This window comes from Chiloscyllium plagiosum, chromosome 1 (assembly GCF_004010195.1).
Source record: "Chiloscyllium plagiosum isolate BGI_BamShark_2017 chromosome 1, ASM401019v2, whole genome shotgun sequence".
NCBI classification, from domain to species: domain Eukaryota; kingdom Metazoa; phylum Chordata; class Chondrichthyes; order Orectolobiformes; family Hemiscylliidae; genus Chiloscyllium; species Chiloscyllium plagiosum.
This window is the reverse complement of record NC_057710.1, coordinates 123,546,883-123,564,100: the sequence shown is the minus strand read 5'-3', so window position 1 is coordinate 123,564,100 and position 17,218 is coordinate 123,546,883. Positions and strand designations below refer to the sequence as shown.

Genomic DNA, 17,218 nt, shown 5'->3' with positions numbered 1-17,218 from the left:
AATAACAAAATATTCCAAAAATACAAGCTGAGGAGGTAAGAACAGGAGAGAAATTCAGAAATGTGAATGGTTCCTGATTTGGAAGCGGAGTACTGAATCCCATTTGTACCCCAGGAGTTTCTCCACTTTATCCTTCATCACCCAAAGGTAACAATCAATAGTAACAGGAGGATTCCATCTTGTATTTGCCATGAAGGAATAACTGTCTACTATTATACCCCAGTTTTATGTTTAAGTTTAGTAAATTATGAAAAAGCAGGAAACTTGACAATCTGCTGGTACAGAGAGGAAAAATTAGGCAGGGTGAAAGGGCAGCAGAAGAGGAGGAACTAAGGAATGCATGTTTTATCTGATGTAAGGAGTGGTAGGGATGGATTGATCACCGAAAGGAATCAGAGGCAAAAAAACTTTGATTCCCTTCGTAATTAATGGCAACTTACTTAAATTGCACTTGCAACTAATAATAACATGTTAATAACAATGCTCACTTCAGGACCAACACTAATACGTTGAATAGTTCTAAGATGGCAGGAGAGTACAGCTCCTGAGCCAAAGCTCATCTGCTCCAACCACTTTTCTTTCTTCTTTTCTCATTTTTTAGTACTTTTTTTTCCTCTACTTACCTTCTGGAGGGAGCTCAGTTGTGCAGGCAGCAGGGGTGATGGCAACAACCTGAGGCCCACAGCATCACCAGAGTGGGACTCTGGCAGCCTGATGCGAGGCGACTGGTGAGCCCAGATGGCATTGGGTGGCGAGATAGCAGCGCTGAGCCGTGGGGAATCAAGTGATTAAGCCCAGCGTGGGACAGAGATTGAGCCCTTGTGGGGAAAGCCCAATGTGAAGCAACTGCAGGACCATGATTACAAGAGGATTGTAACTTTGAACTTTATTTCTTATTTACTCATTCATACTGACAAGAATTATAATGTTGAACTTCTAACTTATTTCTTTATTTTTCTACTTTTTACCTAAGATTTTGTTCCTAGCTACCTTAATTGTGACACTGTAAACTTTTCATTGTACTCCTGCATCCCTGCACTTGAGTACATAAGAAAATAAAACCTAATTCTAATCCATCAATTACACAAGTATAATTGATATTCACAATGAAGCTGTGGTGCAAATCATCCTAAACAATGTAAACTCAGACTCTCCTGTCAATATCACTTTTAACAGGATTGCTCGCAGTTTCTCTCTTGACCCAGTTTTGAATTTAATTCTGTGAGAAGATGGCACGCCCAACCTGAGAACCTCAAAGGTGGCCTGAATTTGTAAGTTACACATGCCCAGAATACCCTGTTCCCTTTTGTTCCCATTAATTCAGCATTCTCCATCTCCCTTGTAAAGGTTCATTCCCCTAAACTGCATCTACCATTCTCTTTCTTCCCCATGCTAACTGAAGCCTTTAGAGTTGCTCTAGCATTCAAACTCTCTCTAATTTCTGAGCATTACTTTATCCCCTATTCCGGAACCCCTGCCAGTTCAGAGACTCTTTCAATGCAGATTCTGGACTCTCCACCTGCCTGCTGCTGACCTCCTGCCATGGGCTTGCATGTTGGATGGTCAGGTGATGTTATTGAGCCTGAGACTTTAACAGCAGCCAGTGATATTAGAATGTGTGCATACTGTGAAGGAGAGTTTAATTAGCTGACCTGCTGGCTGTTCAAGGCACAACACAGGAGAGGTAACCCTAATTCCAAAAACTTTCTGACCACTCTAGGAGGGTAGGAAAGCTAAGAGATTACGTGGCTCTCATCTGCTTAGAGATTTGTATAATTCTACTAAAAGTTAATACTGCATAAACACAGCAAATATTGAATTGAATGCAACATCAAAGATCATTCTATCAGAAATAGTTCTATTACATTTCCATTGATATTAATTATTCTTTGTAAGCAACTGCCTTTTGACAATATACTTGATTTCAAGTATTGCTTTTTGTTCCAAGATGTCAGATATTTAAGATTTACCTGGCCAAGTCTGGGTCTCAATCTCTTGATTAGAGTTAGGCTAGTCAGAAAATACAGAATTTCATTAAATGATCACTCGTGAAACTTACTGTTTGTGGAGAGTTAATTGAATAATAGAATTATGTTTTACCTTCACTAATATCTTGGCTATGGTTTCCATCTGGTTCAAGATCAGAAGGTATCATGATGTGCCATGTTGTCATTCTTGCTTCTGCTTCCAGGCCAAAACCCTCAAGATTACTGCAAAGGTTTTTTAAAAAGTCACAATTGTTTCCATGTTCAATATGCAAAAAAGACGTTGTTTATTGTTTATATTAATCTTGTGCATGAACAGGTAACATCTACCATTAATGTTACAAGATTGACATACAAGATTGATCTTTGAAAAATCTGACCAAAATAGAGGTGGACATATTTGCCAAGTACAAAAGCAAAACTCAGCCGAGCGTGGTGCAATGATACTGTCTCTAGTTCTGAGCAGGAGTCCCAGGTTCAAGTTCCACCTGCTTCAGAGGTAAGTTGTAGCTTCCCCGAACAGGTTAATTAGAAAGTATCCAAAATGTAAAACTCAGTCTGGGTGGTCAACATTTTGAAATATCATCTGCATCTGACACAAGTGTGGGTACGTCTTAACTTTTGAACACCTCACAAAAAAGTCTGCAACTTTTCTTTGATCTCTTATACACAGTTATAAAATATCCATTTGTGGTAAGTAAAATTGAGGCTAACTACTGATAGAATATAAAATGCCATGACCAAAAAATACATACTAGAGTCATAATTTTCATCAACATACAGTCTGACAAGTTACTTTTAAACATATGAATACCAAAAGCAACAACTTTACATTTAAATTATACCTTTAACATAGTAAAACATCCTAAAGGACATTGTGATATGAAATAATATTTTACACTTGAACCATGTATGGAGCTATTAGGACAAAGCTGAATAAAGTAGTAGTTTTGAAGAAAATGCCATAAAAGAGAATAGAGAACTAGAGAGATGATGAGGTTTAAAGAGGAAATTTTACAGCATAGGCAGCTGAAGGCACAGCCATAAACGTAGAATAAAAAAAACTGGGTGCGCATAATAAACCATAATTGAAAGAGAGTAGATAATTTAGATGGTTGTAGTACTGAAACAAATTACCGAGATAAAATGGGTAAGTACATGGAAGAATTTGAAAGCATACACGAAAACTTTAAAATTGAGACAATGCTATACCAGAAATCAATGTAGGTCTGCGAGCACAGGGATAATGGTTCAGTAGGATTTGGTAGTTTTTGGTTTATGGAAGATCAAGGTCCAAAGGTAACAGGAGCATTGAAAAATGTTTTAGAATCAAACAAGTGAAAGGAACAGCAGAAACGAGTATTGATTAGAGTTGGAAGTTGGCAACCCGGTGTTGTCATATGGCATCAGTATAGTCAAGAACAGCAGCAAGATTCCAAATGAGCTAGCTCAGCCCCATACAATGGTCAAGTACATGAATGGATGACTGATAAAAATTACACAGTACAAACATTTATTTCTTAGATAGATGCACCAAAGTAAATCCAAAATGGGATGCACATTTCTAGACTGGCTTTGAACAAATTATCATATACCTATACAAAAAACTACAAATAAAAAACTTATTTGGGCAGAACATTCATGCATTAGACTTAATTTTTCTTAGCTCATGCATTCTACATTGTTGTGGCTACAACTTCCCGTAAAGGCTAAAACTAGATTTAATGACTCAAATACTTTTAAATGTGTTCTGGCAGTAAGACGCCTTAGTTAGTTTTCCTACATAAAAATTTAAGGCACTAAAAAATAATTTTTACATGTATGAGATACTTGAAAAAGCATCATTAAACTACAAGATTTACTTATTATTTACAATTTAGGAAGCATTATTAATCAAAAACAGTTCATTACATTTTAGCTCACAAACACTTTCCCAGACTTCTTTACATGTTCAAAAACAATCATCATTTTGTTCCACTGATGTCAATGTCTAGACAGCATCACAATTACATACTGCTAAGACTCAAGACTAAAATTAAAAATATCTTTGTGCAACAAAGTAATTGAAAAAAAAACTTTGCAGGATGAATTTCAGATCATCACAAAAACAAATGTAGACATTCAACTAAATATTGCACTTCCGTTTTTCAATACGATTTGGTATTTCTGAGAGATGTGCTGAGTTTTGCCAGCATAATTTGCTCAGAATTGACCAACCAATGCAAAAAAAGAATTTCATGTGCAAGTTACATCCAATAAATAGAATTTCTGATCTTGCATACTAATTTGAAAAAAATATATAGTGTCTGTAATGTGTTGAGGGTGGATATGATAATGACATTGTAGACCATGATGCAACAAAGATATCAGCAAATATGTTCAAGAAACTGGGAAGGAAGAATGGACTAGTCTAATAAAAAGCTGCAATTATAGAGACAGTGTTATGTACAATAGTATAAACAAAAGAATTTGCAAAAACCTACCACAATCAGATATGGCAGTCATTCATAGATAAGGGGAAACCATTCCAAGCCCCAAACTACAAGAGACAAGAAAAGCCATCTCGCCAATGTATAGAATAGATCCCTGACCCATAAGCTTCATGGCAACATAAAGCAGCATCAGTCTTTAATTAGACATGTTGCATGGCATGGGAAGCACTAGGCAAAAGTAAAGCGTACAGAAGACAGGAACTATGAGTATGCACGAGGGTGACTGGTTGACTTTTGTAAGGAATATTAGATTATCTGATTAAAAAGCTGATTTAAAATGTTACTTTTGTGGTGGGTAATATTTCAGTATTGTCGCCAAGATAGCATAATGCTGCTCAGTAAGAAAGCAAAGGCAAGATGTGCGACTGTTGGCAAATGTGGAATTGGGATTACTCGTACCACAGTTATACGTAGAGAACCATCCCCAGCAGACAATGTCACAAACACTAACAATTACCATACTTGGTTATGTGCTATCCCACAGATAGAACAGATCCAGCTGACACAGTAACATCACATTAGTATCAGCTGAGGAGAATTGTCCTCTGAATCTTCAACACTGATTCTGGACCCATGAAGGCTCATGTCATCAGGTCAAATATGGACTGTAACAAACACTACATTGGACAAACAGGCAGAAAACTAGCCACCAGGACACATGAATATCAACTAGCCACAAAATGACGTGACCCTCTCTCACTAATATCCTGACACACAGATGAGGAAGGACACTACTTCGATTGGGACAACACATCCATCCTAGGACAAGCCAAACAGAGACACGTATGACAATTCCTAGAAGCATGGCATTCCAACTGGAACTCAATCAACAAACACATTGACTTGGACCTCATTCACCATCCCGTGAGAAAAAGAGCAGGAAATGACATCACCGCGGGAAATGACGTCACCGCGGGAAATGACATCACCGTGGGAAATGACATCACCACACCAAAGAAACCCAAACATGTAAATACAAAGCAGGAATCATCAGCAATGCTTCGTCCGAGGCTCAATGAAGGCGTTAACTAGTATGGTGACGAAAGTCTGAAAATGAACCTTCCAGCTCAGCAAGCTAACTTACATCCAAACCTCAACCTGATCTATAAATCTTCTCAAAACTTGCTATGGGCAAAGAATCTTGACTACCATCTATCTACCAACTCCTTCCAAAACTCCTCTGCAGTTGATGAATCGGTATGCCCCCATGTTGAAAACCACTCAGAAGGAGCATAGAGTATTACTCTGTGGGTGACTTCAATATTCATCGCCAAGAGCGGCTCAGTAGTACCTTACTGACTGGGCGTCTTAAGAACATATTTGCTTGATTTGTTCTGCAACACATGGTGAGGGAACCAACAAGAGAGAAAAACCTACTAAACCTTGTCCCCACCAACCTAAGTGCAGTAGACGTATCTGTCCCAAACAGTTTTGGTAGGAGCGACTACTACACAGTTCTTCTGGAGAGAAATTCCCATCATGTTGTGTGTTATTATCACTACGCTAAATGAGATGGATTTCAACAAATCTAGCAAATCAAAACCAGGCATTTGAGAGGCTCTATGGAACAAGAACTGTATTCAACAATCTATAACTGTATGGCCTGGTATATCCTCAACCTTAGCGTTTCTATCAGAGGATTACCCTGGTTCAATGTAAAGGAGGACATGCCAAGAGTACTACCAGGCATACCTAAAAATGAGGTGGCAACCTGGTGAAGCTCTAACACAAGACTGCTTGTATTACATACAGAAGCAGCATTTGATAGACAGACTATACAATCTCACAAATAATGGATCAGATTTAAGCTCTGTAGGTCTGTCGTTTCCAGCCATGAGTAATGGCAGACAATTAAAATGCTCATCCTTCCTCAAGATGGAGGAGATTACCACATCAAGAGACAAAAGATAAAACTGATAAATTTACAATGATCTTTAGCCAGAAATGCTGAGTGCATCCTTTAAATATTTTTATGGATGAAATAGCTAGATTCATGATTACCAAGGGAATGAAAGATTATTAGGGTTATGAAGCACAGTAAGGTTGAGTAAAAAAAAAATCAGATCAGCCATGGTCTTACTGAATAGTGCAGCAGGCTTGAAGGACCGAGCTGCCTACTCTTGTTCAGTGTTTGCATGCTGTTCATATCCTCCCGAAGTCCCTAATATCACAGCAGCCAGTTTTCATCCAATGTGATTCACTCCCCACGACATGAACAAACAACTGAAGATATTGAATTCTGCAAAGGTTATGGACCTGACAAGCTATGGACCAGGTATTCCAGTACAGCTAGAACACTGGCAGTTACCCAGGAATGAAGCACTAATGACTGCCATGGAGCTCTGGCTGAATGCTATGAGGCCTCAGTTATTTTTAAACAGTGGGTGCAACCCACTTGATCTTTGAGACTCAATTGCTGCCCTGAAGAAAAGTAGGTGCTTTTTAACTTCAAAAATCTGTGGATTTAACAGCTCCCCCAAAATCCTGGGTCTTTCAGCCCTTGTTTATCCTACTCACCACTGCACAGGTTTCCCACTGCATCTCCAATCACCCACCATCTCCCACACACCAGATCTCAGAGGTTTGGGATCAGAACAATTATCAAAACGGAGGTCGCAAAGAGGAAGTTGGAAAGCCCTGATCTAACGACCACCTCGTGTTATACAATGGTATTACCAGCTTAAAATCCCTAATATCACATTTTGGATTTTATGATTAGCAGAAACGGAACTAGATCAGCCATATAAATACTGGGGCTACAAGAACAGGTCAGAGGTGAGTGATTCTGTAGTGAGTAACTCATCACCCGACTTCCCAAAGCCTGTTCAGCACTTACAAGGAACCTGTCAGGATTGTGATCGAATATAGACAGCTCCAACAATACTCAAAAATCTCAACACTATCCAGGTCAAAGCTGTCCTCTTTGATTGCCACCCTATCTGTACCTTTAAAAGTTAATCCCTCCCAACCCACTGCTAATACATAGTGGCAACATAGTGCACGTTTTAAGGATGCACTGCAGCAAATCACCAAGGTTAATTTGACCCAGGTTCCAAACTAGGGACCTCTACCGGCTAGGACGACAGATGATTAGGAAGGCTGCAACCTGCAAATTCCCCTCCTGCTTGGTCTGGAAATTGAGATTGATAAATAACTGTTCTTGCTGCATTTCCCTGCCAATAATGGTACAACTAACCAGCACTCTATTCTCATGCCCTATAAAATTGTGCCTCCTTTGTTCAAGTCTGTTTGTTGCGTCCTAGCTGTGATGCATGCAAGACAAAAAGTTTTAACTTCTTGTCACATTCTAGCAATGTTGAAGCTCTGTACTACCAAGCAATTATTCATTACAATTTCTTTTTATCTTGCACCAATATGTCTGACATTTAATTTTGCCAGTCTTTCACTCTTATCACAAGCCTTCCTTTGTGCTCCCTATTAACCCTGTTCCATTTACTTCTGCTGCTTAACTAGAAAACAGGTTTCTGTGAAGAAAGTCACCAATCCAAAATGCTAACTGTTTCACTTGCCACTTCTGCTGCTGGACCTGTTAAGTATTTCCAAAATTTTCTACATTTCTTTTAGAATGAAGATAAGTTTCCCTCCTCCTCACTGCTTGCAACGACTTAATGTCAAGGGTGAAGCATGTGATGGCAATGCTGTGCAGGAAGCAGCAAACCATGTGAGAGTCTGGGATGGAGGACAGGTCTGTCAGGCTCTTCCAAGAGCAATCCAACCAGCAAAAGCATTGTTTCAACAGCCCAATGGTATCAATCGCATTTTGTATGGGAGCATGAATTTCATTATATGCATTCTTCCTATATGAGAGGGGTACACACTGGAGATATGAGCTGAGTAATCAGTGGTTCGCCTTTGTTGCCCAGTAATTGCTCTAATTTGTCATGTTTGCTCAAAAGCAGGCAGTACAGAGGACTGCCAGAAAATGGTGGCATTATAATGGCTTTCATAATACTTAGGATTGCCCTGTATTATGCGCTGATTATGATCGTATGTCAGCCTTGGACATAGTTGAGCAAGTGGAATCCCTTCTGGTTACACTGCATCTCAGAATTACAGATTAAATGTTTGCAAAATGATATACATGACATGAAACCTACATCATGGGACATCCACGACCTGAGTTAAGCTTCTTTCTCATTCTCTCTGCTTTTCTGTGTCTGGAGTAAAATAAAACATTTTCTACTCCCTTGAATGAAGGAGTACATGCAACAGTATCTGCAACAGTGCCACAGCCAAGTAGGGGATGTTACAAATGTCACCCAATCCAACTTGGGAGGAGGAAAATTTCACAGCCATGAGCATCTTCAAATAAACTGACAATGGCTGCAACAAGTGCCAAATTTTAGTGAGCACATCATGCTGAGAAAAAAACATCAGACGACCTGCTCCGTAGTGTCATTTGGATATGAAATCAGTCGGTAAACATTCTGTTGAGAGCCCTATTCCCCTTCCTTCTCTCTCAAGGAACGTATCCTTTTTATTATCACCTCTGTTATTTCGCTGTCAAGCTGTTGGACAAAAGGGATACCAGCTATCTTTGCAGGAATAACTGGTCTAAGCAGAATCCCTGAAAGTCAGAACCAAGGTCTTCAGGCTGTACCACACCACACCCTGTGATTTTATCAATCTCAAACAGCAGTACAAAACTATCAAGCACACCTCAAAATCAGCAACAGGCAGTAGAAATCAACTCAGCTAATAACTGCAAAGTAGCTGATGATCACTCTAAATCACTGCAGAATGATGTACAGCTACCTGAGGTTAGGACAGAGTGTTAGTTGATAAATTCAGGTCAAAGTAGTTTTTGGGGCCACAAACACTGGGCAATATCCTTGCAAATTATTTATACCAATTTAAGCCAGACTAGCAGGCATAGCACTGAAAATATGGCACTAAACATTTGATCCAGTGTGCCTGTGCTGGTTCAATTTGCCCCATTCTCTCGCTCTTCCTCATACACTTGCAAATTGTTCTCTTTAAGCATATATCCAATTCCCATTTGAAAACTACTGTTAAATCTGCTTCTGTTTAGCCAGTAAATTTCAGAAAACTATGCACAAAAAAATTGTCCTCTTTCTTCTGGTTTATTTTGCAATCTACTTTAAATCTGTGTTCTGATGTTATTGATCTACTGTCCAGTCAAACAGATTCTCCTTATATACTCTAACCCCAATACATTTTGAATCTATTAAACCTAGTCTTACTTATTCTACTCTAAGGAGAGCAACCCCAGCTTCATGACTTTCCCCATAGCTGAAGTCTCTCAACCATGGTTTCATTTTGGTTAAATTTCCTTTATACCATCTGCAATGCTTTAAATCCCTTCTAAAATTGGACAGGCTGGGGCTGTTTTCCCTGGAGCAGAGGAGGCTGAAGGGTGACCTTATAGAGGTTTACAAAATTATGAGGGGCATGGATAGGATAAATAAGCAATGTCTTTTTCCTGGGGTCGGAGAGTCCAGAACTAGAGGGCATAGGTTTAGGGTGAGAGGGGAAAGATATAAAAGAGACCAAAGGGGCACTTTTTCACGCAGAGGAATGTGGTGGAGGCTGGTACAATTGCAACATTTAAGAGGTATTTGGATAGGTATATGCATAGGAAGGGTTTGGATGGATATGGGCCGGGTGCTGGCAGGTGGGACTAGATCGGGTTGGGCTATCTGGTCGGCCTGGATGGGTTGGACCGAAGGGTCAGTTTCCATGCTGTACATCTCTATGACACTGATCTGGCTGAGGCCTAACCATTATTTACTAAAACATAATTTCCTGACTTTTATATGTAGACAGAGAGAACCAAAGATCACTTATGCTTTGCAAACAGCTTTTCATCAACTTTCCAGCCACTTTCAAAGATGTGAATTCCTAAGTCTATGACCCAGTTGTATTTCCCTTCCTCTTAGAATTTTACCACTTAGCTTATATTGCTTCTCTTCCAATTCATAATCTGCAAAGCTGCTAACATCGTCCTTACTATTTACAACTCTTCCAAATTTTATATTGTGCCCACTACAAAAACCCGGATCAGAAAGTGCAATGGTACTGGGCGGCATGGTGGCTCAGTGGTTAGCACTGCTGCCTCACAGCAGCAAGGACCCGGGTTCAATTCCCACCTCGGACAACTGTCTGTGTGGAGTTTGCACATTCTCACCAAGTGCTTCGGTTTCCTCTCACAGTCCAAAGATGTGCAGGTTAGATGAATTGGCCATGCTAAATTGCCTGTAGTGTTAGGTACAGGGGAATGGGTCTGGGTGGGTTGCTCTTCGGAGGGTTGGTGTGGTCTTGTTGGGCCGAAGGGCCTGTTTGCACACTGTAGGGAATCTAATCCAAAACTGATCTCTTGGTGATATAATGGTATACATTCATCCAGTCTGATAATGAACAACTCACCATTATTCTTTCCAGGTTCATATCCATGCTATCAGTGCACTATCATTTTAATCCCATGAGGTGCAAGATAATAAAGTTTCCACCAATGGGAGTAGCTGATTCACCAGTAAATTTTTTAAAAACCAACTGCCTGCCATGTGAGAACTCATTTAAATGACTATACAAATCAAAAGTCCAAATATAATAAACTGGTTGCAGTTTGATGATATTTATAATATATTAGTTAACAGAAGATAATCTATAAATTTGATAATGAAATAAAGAGATCAAGATGATCATTTTTATTAGTGTTTATAATTAAGTTTTCATGCTGTTATGAAGAAAATATTACACTGGTTATTTTAACTTAGCTATGAGACTTACCTTCCAACATACAGGCTAATTAAACAATGTGCTAGGCAGCCAATGAACTCTTGATCATGATTACCAGGTCCAAGTATAAGTGTGCGGTTGACTGTCAGGATACGTAAAGAGTCTAAAAGGGCAACTTGTTGTGGAACAGTCTTATGCGGCCTTGATAACTGGTAGAGTATTGTTCGATTTAGACAGTGGTAAATAGGATCCAGAGAGAGACCTTGGGACCTCCGTTTAGACTAGACAAAGAAAAGATTATAAAATTTTAACATTTCAACATTTTTTTTCCTACCGTGTTGTAGCTACAAAGAAATGCAAGTTAGAAATCATCAATATATCAACACACTTTAGATTCCACTTGAATCTCTCTGCAGTTTAATTGATTAGGTGCAACAGAACAATAATAAAGTTTAAAAATTAAAGGTCGAAACAGCAATGCATATGCAATGAATGTTTGGTATATAAACAGAGCTTTATGTGATACACTAATTGTCTGGTGTTTTATGGGGTACAGATCAAAAGACAATTTACCTACAAAGTCTAAATGAACAATGGAGAAAATGCATAGATCTGGATCAAAGAAAATATTAACCATGCATCCTCCATATTTTAAAAGTTTTAATCACATTTGGATTCTGAGCACCTAAATAGATATTTCAGCTTTGCCTTGTACTGTTAGCAATTCTTGTGCTCCTTAACCTTGAAATATTCACTGACAGTCTATTTATACATGTCAATCTTTCAATGCTATTACAAATCAATCTTAATTTTCCAACATAGAAACTTTTTGAAGCCTTTGAACAATTTCTCATGGATTCTGAGAGATTTAGAATATCATAATTCATAAAAAAATAGGAATTTCATAGAAGTTGCTACGAGGTCACAACAAATATTGTCACTGAAAGTATCCTTGTTTGAGGAAGGCAGATGTTTTGTGCCCTCATTATCTGAGGTCTACATAGTCCCAGAGGCGATTTCATTTATTTAACAGCAAAAAGGTCTCTATAAAACCTTTGAAATCTACACCAAAAGATACAGTGACAAAAAAAAGTACATAAAGTGTATCAAGTGTTGCAATGTAAACTGGCTGAAAGTGATCACTATATTCTTTAATGAAGCACAGAATGTGCAGCCTTTAGAAAGTCAAGCTGAATGTTTTACTTTTTAATTATGACTTTTTCCAATTTCTCTAAATCTCTCGCTTTTCTGTGAGGAAGGTGCTGTAATAAATAAAATGCATTTTCTGCATCCTCAAGCTTGGCTTTTTAATCACAGATTTCTTTGCCATTAACAGTACACTAAAGAAGGGTGAACCATAATCCCTTGTTAGTTATAGCTTTTAGTTTTACACTATTATAAGGAAGATTTTTAAGTTGGTAAACTGAAAGAAACTTCCCCAAAAATGGAAAGCCTGGGATCTAAAATAAGTAAGTGCTTCCAATGAAACTGGTTACATCATTCCTCAACTTAAATGTGAATACTTTCTTCATAGTGTAGTTACTATGACATTGAGCATTAGCTTTCAGGCCTATTTGCACAAAATGCACAAATGCTGAACTATGTATAAACAGTCTGTTGCGACATTACCACAGAGGATTACATTTAATACAGCGGTGGTATCTCTACGCTATCATGGTTTAAAATGTCCTTGCTCTGATAGCTCACCCTATAGCCACTTAATATTTAGAGAGGGATTGACTGTGTAGTGGTGAGACTTTCTCCTCAATCTGGGAGAAAGATCCTGAGAGTGGTTGACCAATTAAATGATTGGCATCTTTCTTGCCTTAGCACACCATCAGCACAACAGTGGCTACTTCAAAGATTGCATCTGATTTCCAAAGGCGAGGAGCTAAAACTGAAGTGAGGAGTAAATTAGACGTAGCTAGACAGGGCAGGCTGTTGTAGCATATGAATGAGTGGTGGCAGGTGCTGTGATAAACTGCTCCTTGGGGGTGTGCAGAAATGGGATTGGGGGTGGGGTGGGGGGGTGGGAGCTGAGGATGAAGAGGCACCCCATCTTACCACCAGCTAGCGCAGTGAAAGATATGGGCTGGATAATTTGTCTGTGACTCTCTCTCCACTGGTTAAATCCTCGTGGTGGTGGGACTAAGCTCTCAACTAGGCCTCACTTGGACAGTTTAACAGCTCCTTTTGCTGGTAAAACTGTGACCGGGCAGGGGCAGGTCGGTATTTTTGTTAGATCTCTATCTACTTAATTAATACAATGAACAAAAGTAACACCAATGTAGAGATATGCACTCACACATATACACAATATAAAAATAGCCCTCAACTCCTAGCTTATTTTGTACACTTGAATCCAGTTTTCTATCCTCTCAATTCTACTTTCTCTGGTATTTTCTAATGTCCTATTTTGCCAAAGGTTTTACTAAGTGTACATATACTACCAACATTGTATACCCCAAATCCAATGTGCCTGTTAGCCTCTGAACCCATTTCTCCAGGAGGTGAGAGATAATTGAAGTGGGATATTCTCTTTGGAGGGTTGATGCAGACTTGACAGCCCACTGCACTCTTTCTGCATTGTAGGGACTCTGAAATTTTGCATTACTTGCTATTCCACAACCATAATTTCTGATATCCTCCCCAGGCGTCACTATTACTGTACAAAATACTGATGTTTTCAACTTCAAGTGATTTTAAAAGCACTAGTTAAAGGCTGAAGCAGTTTCTGCACTGAAAAGTATCAGAAGTGAAGAAGCTGTAAGCACCTGCAAGTTGAAGTACATGTTTTCAATCTATTCCTATGATTATCCTGAATTACAATGGACATTTCTGACTTACTAACACCATATGAACCTGGTTTATGCCAGAATACATGAATTTATTGTAATTATCTGGTTGTCCAGTACCACACAAAAGTTAGTATTCATGCATCTCTGAAATTCAGAGCTTTTCAGCGATTTTCATAGGAACAAGAGTAGTCAGTTCATCTCTCTCATTGAAGGAGATCATGGCTGATCTGCTTCTGATCTTTATATACCTGTCTTGACTCCATATCACTTCATGATCATCTCTATCAAATTCTGACTTAAAGTCATTGAGTTTTAATGATCCTTGTGGGAGAGAATGCTACATTTCTAACAACCTTTGCATGAAAGTGTTTTTACTTCTCTTTCGATTAGTGGAGTCTGATTTAAAGTACTCTTTGCCAAGAGTTCCCCACCATAGAAAACAGTTGCTCCTTATCTGTACTCTTCCAATGGGCTAATGAGTGTCAAATAACATTTATGTCACACAAGCGGCAGGCAATGATGATCTCCAACAAAGCAGAATTGAACTATCATCGTTCACATTCAGTGGCATTACTATTGCTGAATCCTCCAGTATAAAATCTGAAGGGTTATCAGTGAAACTGAACTAACCATATAAATACCGTGGGTATCCATCGTGACTTGGAAATATACTGCCATTTTTTCAGTGTCACTGGGTCAAAATTTTGGTATTTCCTCCTTAAAAACATTATGGATGTAGATAAACTGTTGCAGTCTTTTCAGAGTAAGAAGGAAACTCACCACTATATAAGGGGCAATTAGGAATAGGTAATAAATGCTAACCCGGTTACCCCCAAATGAATAAAATTTCCAACATCCTAAAAACCTCAATTAAATCACTATCCAGAAAATCAAATTTTCACTGCAACATATTTCGCAAACAAACATTTTTAAAATGGTATTATATGACTTTTATCTTCACATGCTGTAAGGTTTGATTAGATAATAAAATCAGGATTTGAAATGTCTCAAACCAAGCACTCAGGTATGCACCAACTTTTATCATCCACGAGGTGGTGCAGGAGTCAGGCTTTCTCCTCCATGTGGATAATCAAGATTCCATTGTACTGAAAATTGTTGTTTCAGCATAACAGCCAATATTTATTTCTATGTTCAAATTGAGCAGTCCAAATATAAATGTGAATCACTGACTACATTAATTAGAGCAAATGTTAGCCACACACTATAAGTAAATTAGGCAAAACACAAACTTCAAGCAAAAATAAAAACAGACACATCTACTGTTCATACTGCATTGTTCAGTAATTGACAAGAAAAGGAGTGTTTGCTGCTTTCAATCTTTTACCTAATGATCAGCTACTAGCATTTTTCATAACTGTCAATTAGCACTGTACGGAGAACAAATTCTTCCATGAAATTACCTGGATGTAGCTTCCATAAAGTTGTAGGTTAGAAGAAACAACAGTAACAGATCTTCTGAGCTAACCATGTTAGGTGTTATAATTTTCACATTTATATATCACAATGGGCTCTTTCCCAACATTTTAACATTGAAAATTATTTGTACAAATCTACTTCCTGTCTTCACCTTTAAAAGTATTTATGTCCAAGGTAAAAACGTCATGTTAGACATGTTATCTTCAAAGTAGATTTTTAAAAAAACCTTGCATTTTAATTTTCTCCTCCTTCTTTAGTCATTTATTCTTTGGTCCTTAGTCACACTCACTTAAGTGTGCAGAGCAATCTTGTTTTGCTACTCTTCAGTGTTGGTAACAAAACAGTAGCATTAACAATACATTTTGGGTTCTATTGCATCCACCTCTCTCACAACTCACTATACAGATCTCTTCAATGGGTTTTACCCTGCTCATAACATCAAGAAAACCTCATGGACATATTTGTCAGCATCTCTCAGTGAATGAAACATGTTATCATAGTGTGAGTTTTCTAGTTCATTGAACAGCCAATCACCCTAATTGACAGAAGTTTGCCATTCTTTGATGGTTCAGTTTTGCAATACTTTCTTCAGACTTCTCTTTCTTATCTCCCCCTAAATCTACCCACCAATAGACTCTTAAGTACAATGGAAATGGCATTAATTGATCAATTGCTTGGTATTTGATTTTGTGTTTCTCTTGATTCTTCTCAGTCTTCTGTGCTGTAAGGGCTTTTGCCCGAAACGTTGATTTTACTGCTCCTCGGATGCTGCCTGAACTGCTGTACTCTTCCAGCACCACTAATCCAAAATCTAGTTTCCAGCATCTGCAGTCATTGTTTGAAATAATACAACAATTCCATGGCTAGTCAAATATGAAGTCACATGACACCAGTCCAACAGATTTATTTGAAATCTTAGATTTTTGGAGCACTGCTCCTTCGTCAGGTAATCCACTTCACCTGACGAAGGAGCAGTGCTCCAAACGTTTATGATTTCAAATAAACCTGCTGGATTATAACCTGATGTTGTGTGACTTCTGACTTCATCCACTCTAGTCCAACGCTGGCATCTCCAAATCACAGTCAATTATGATTAATGCTTGATGAGTTTCTCTTAAATAGCTCTTTTAAAGTTTTATGCATTTTGTTGCAAATTCTGAAAACTAACCAAAGCATCAAATATATACCATTGTCAAATTCTGAAAGCGAAAGAAAGATTAAAATTTCAATTATGATCCTTCATTACAACTTCACTTTTAAAGCAGTCCTGAAGAAATCAGAGTTCAAACAACCTAATAGTCCACAAAACTAATAACCGACTGATGTACTGACTCCTTATTTACAAACAACTGATGGCTGATTAATGCCTGGTTTATTTATCCATCACGTTATAGAGTCAAAGAGAGGTGCAGCACTGAAACAGACACTTTGGTCCAACTTGTCCATGCTGAACAGATATCCCAACCTAACCTAGTCCCACCTGACAGCACCCGGCCAATATCCCTCCAAACTCTTCCTATTCATATACCTATCCAGATGCCTTTTAAATGATGCAATTTTACGAGCCTTCACCACTTCTTCTGGCAGCTCATTCCATACATGTACCACCCCCTGCGTGAAAAGGTTGCCCCTTAGGTCTCTTTTATATCTTTCCCCCCTCACCCTAAACCTATGCCCTCTAGTTCTGGACTCCCCGACCCCAGGGAAAAGACTTTGTCTATTTATCCAATCCATGCCCCTCAATTTTTTAAACCTCTATAAGGACACCCCTTAGCCTCCGACGCTC

General features: G+C 38.6%; 1 protein-coding gene across 5 annotated transcripts in view; it reads right to left on the bottom strand.

The window, feature by feature from the left end:
• Positions 1-17,218, bottom strand: part of wdfy3 (WD repeat and FYVE domain containing 3) — a 402,022-nt gene that overhangs the window by 112,463 nt on the left and 272,341 nt on the right. For all 5 annotated transcript variants that reach the window (XM_043696098.1, XM_043696088.1, XM_043696116.1 and 2 more), the window contains 2 exons: positions 11,249-11,478; positions 2,101-2,210 (listed from right to left, as the gene is read on the bottom strand). In XM_043696098.1, coding sequence (XP_043552033.1) covers positions 2,101-2,210; positions 11,249-11,478 — 340 coding nt within the window. The remainder of the gene's footprint in view (positions 1-2,100; positions 2,211-11,248; positions 11,479-17,218) is intronic.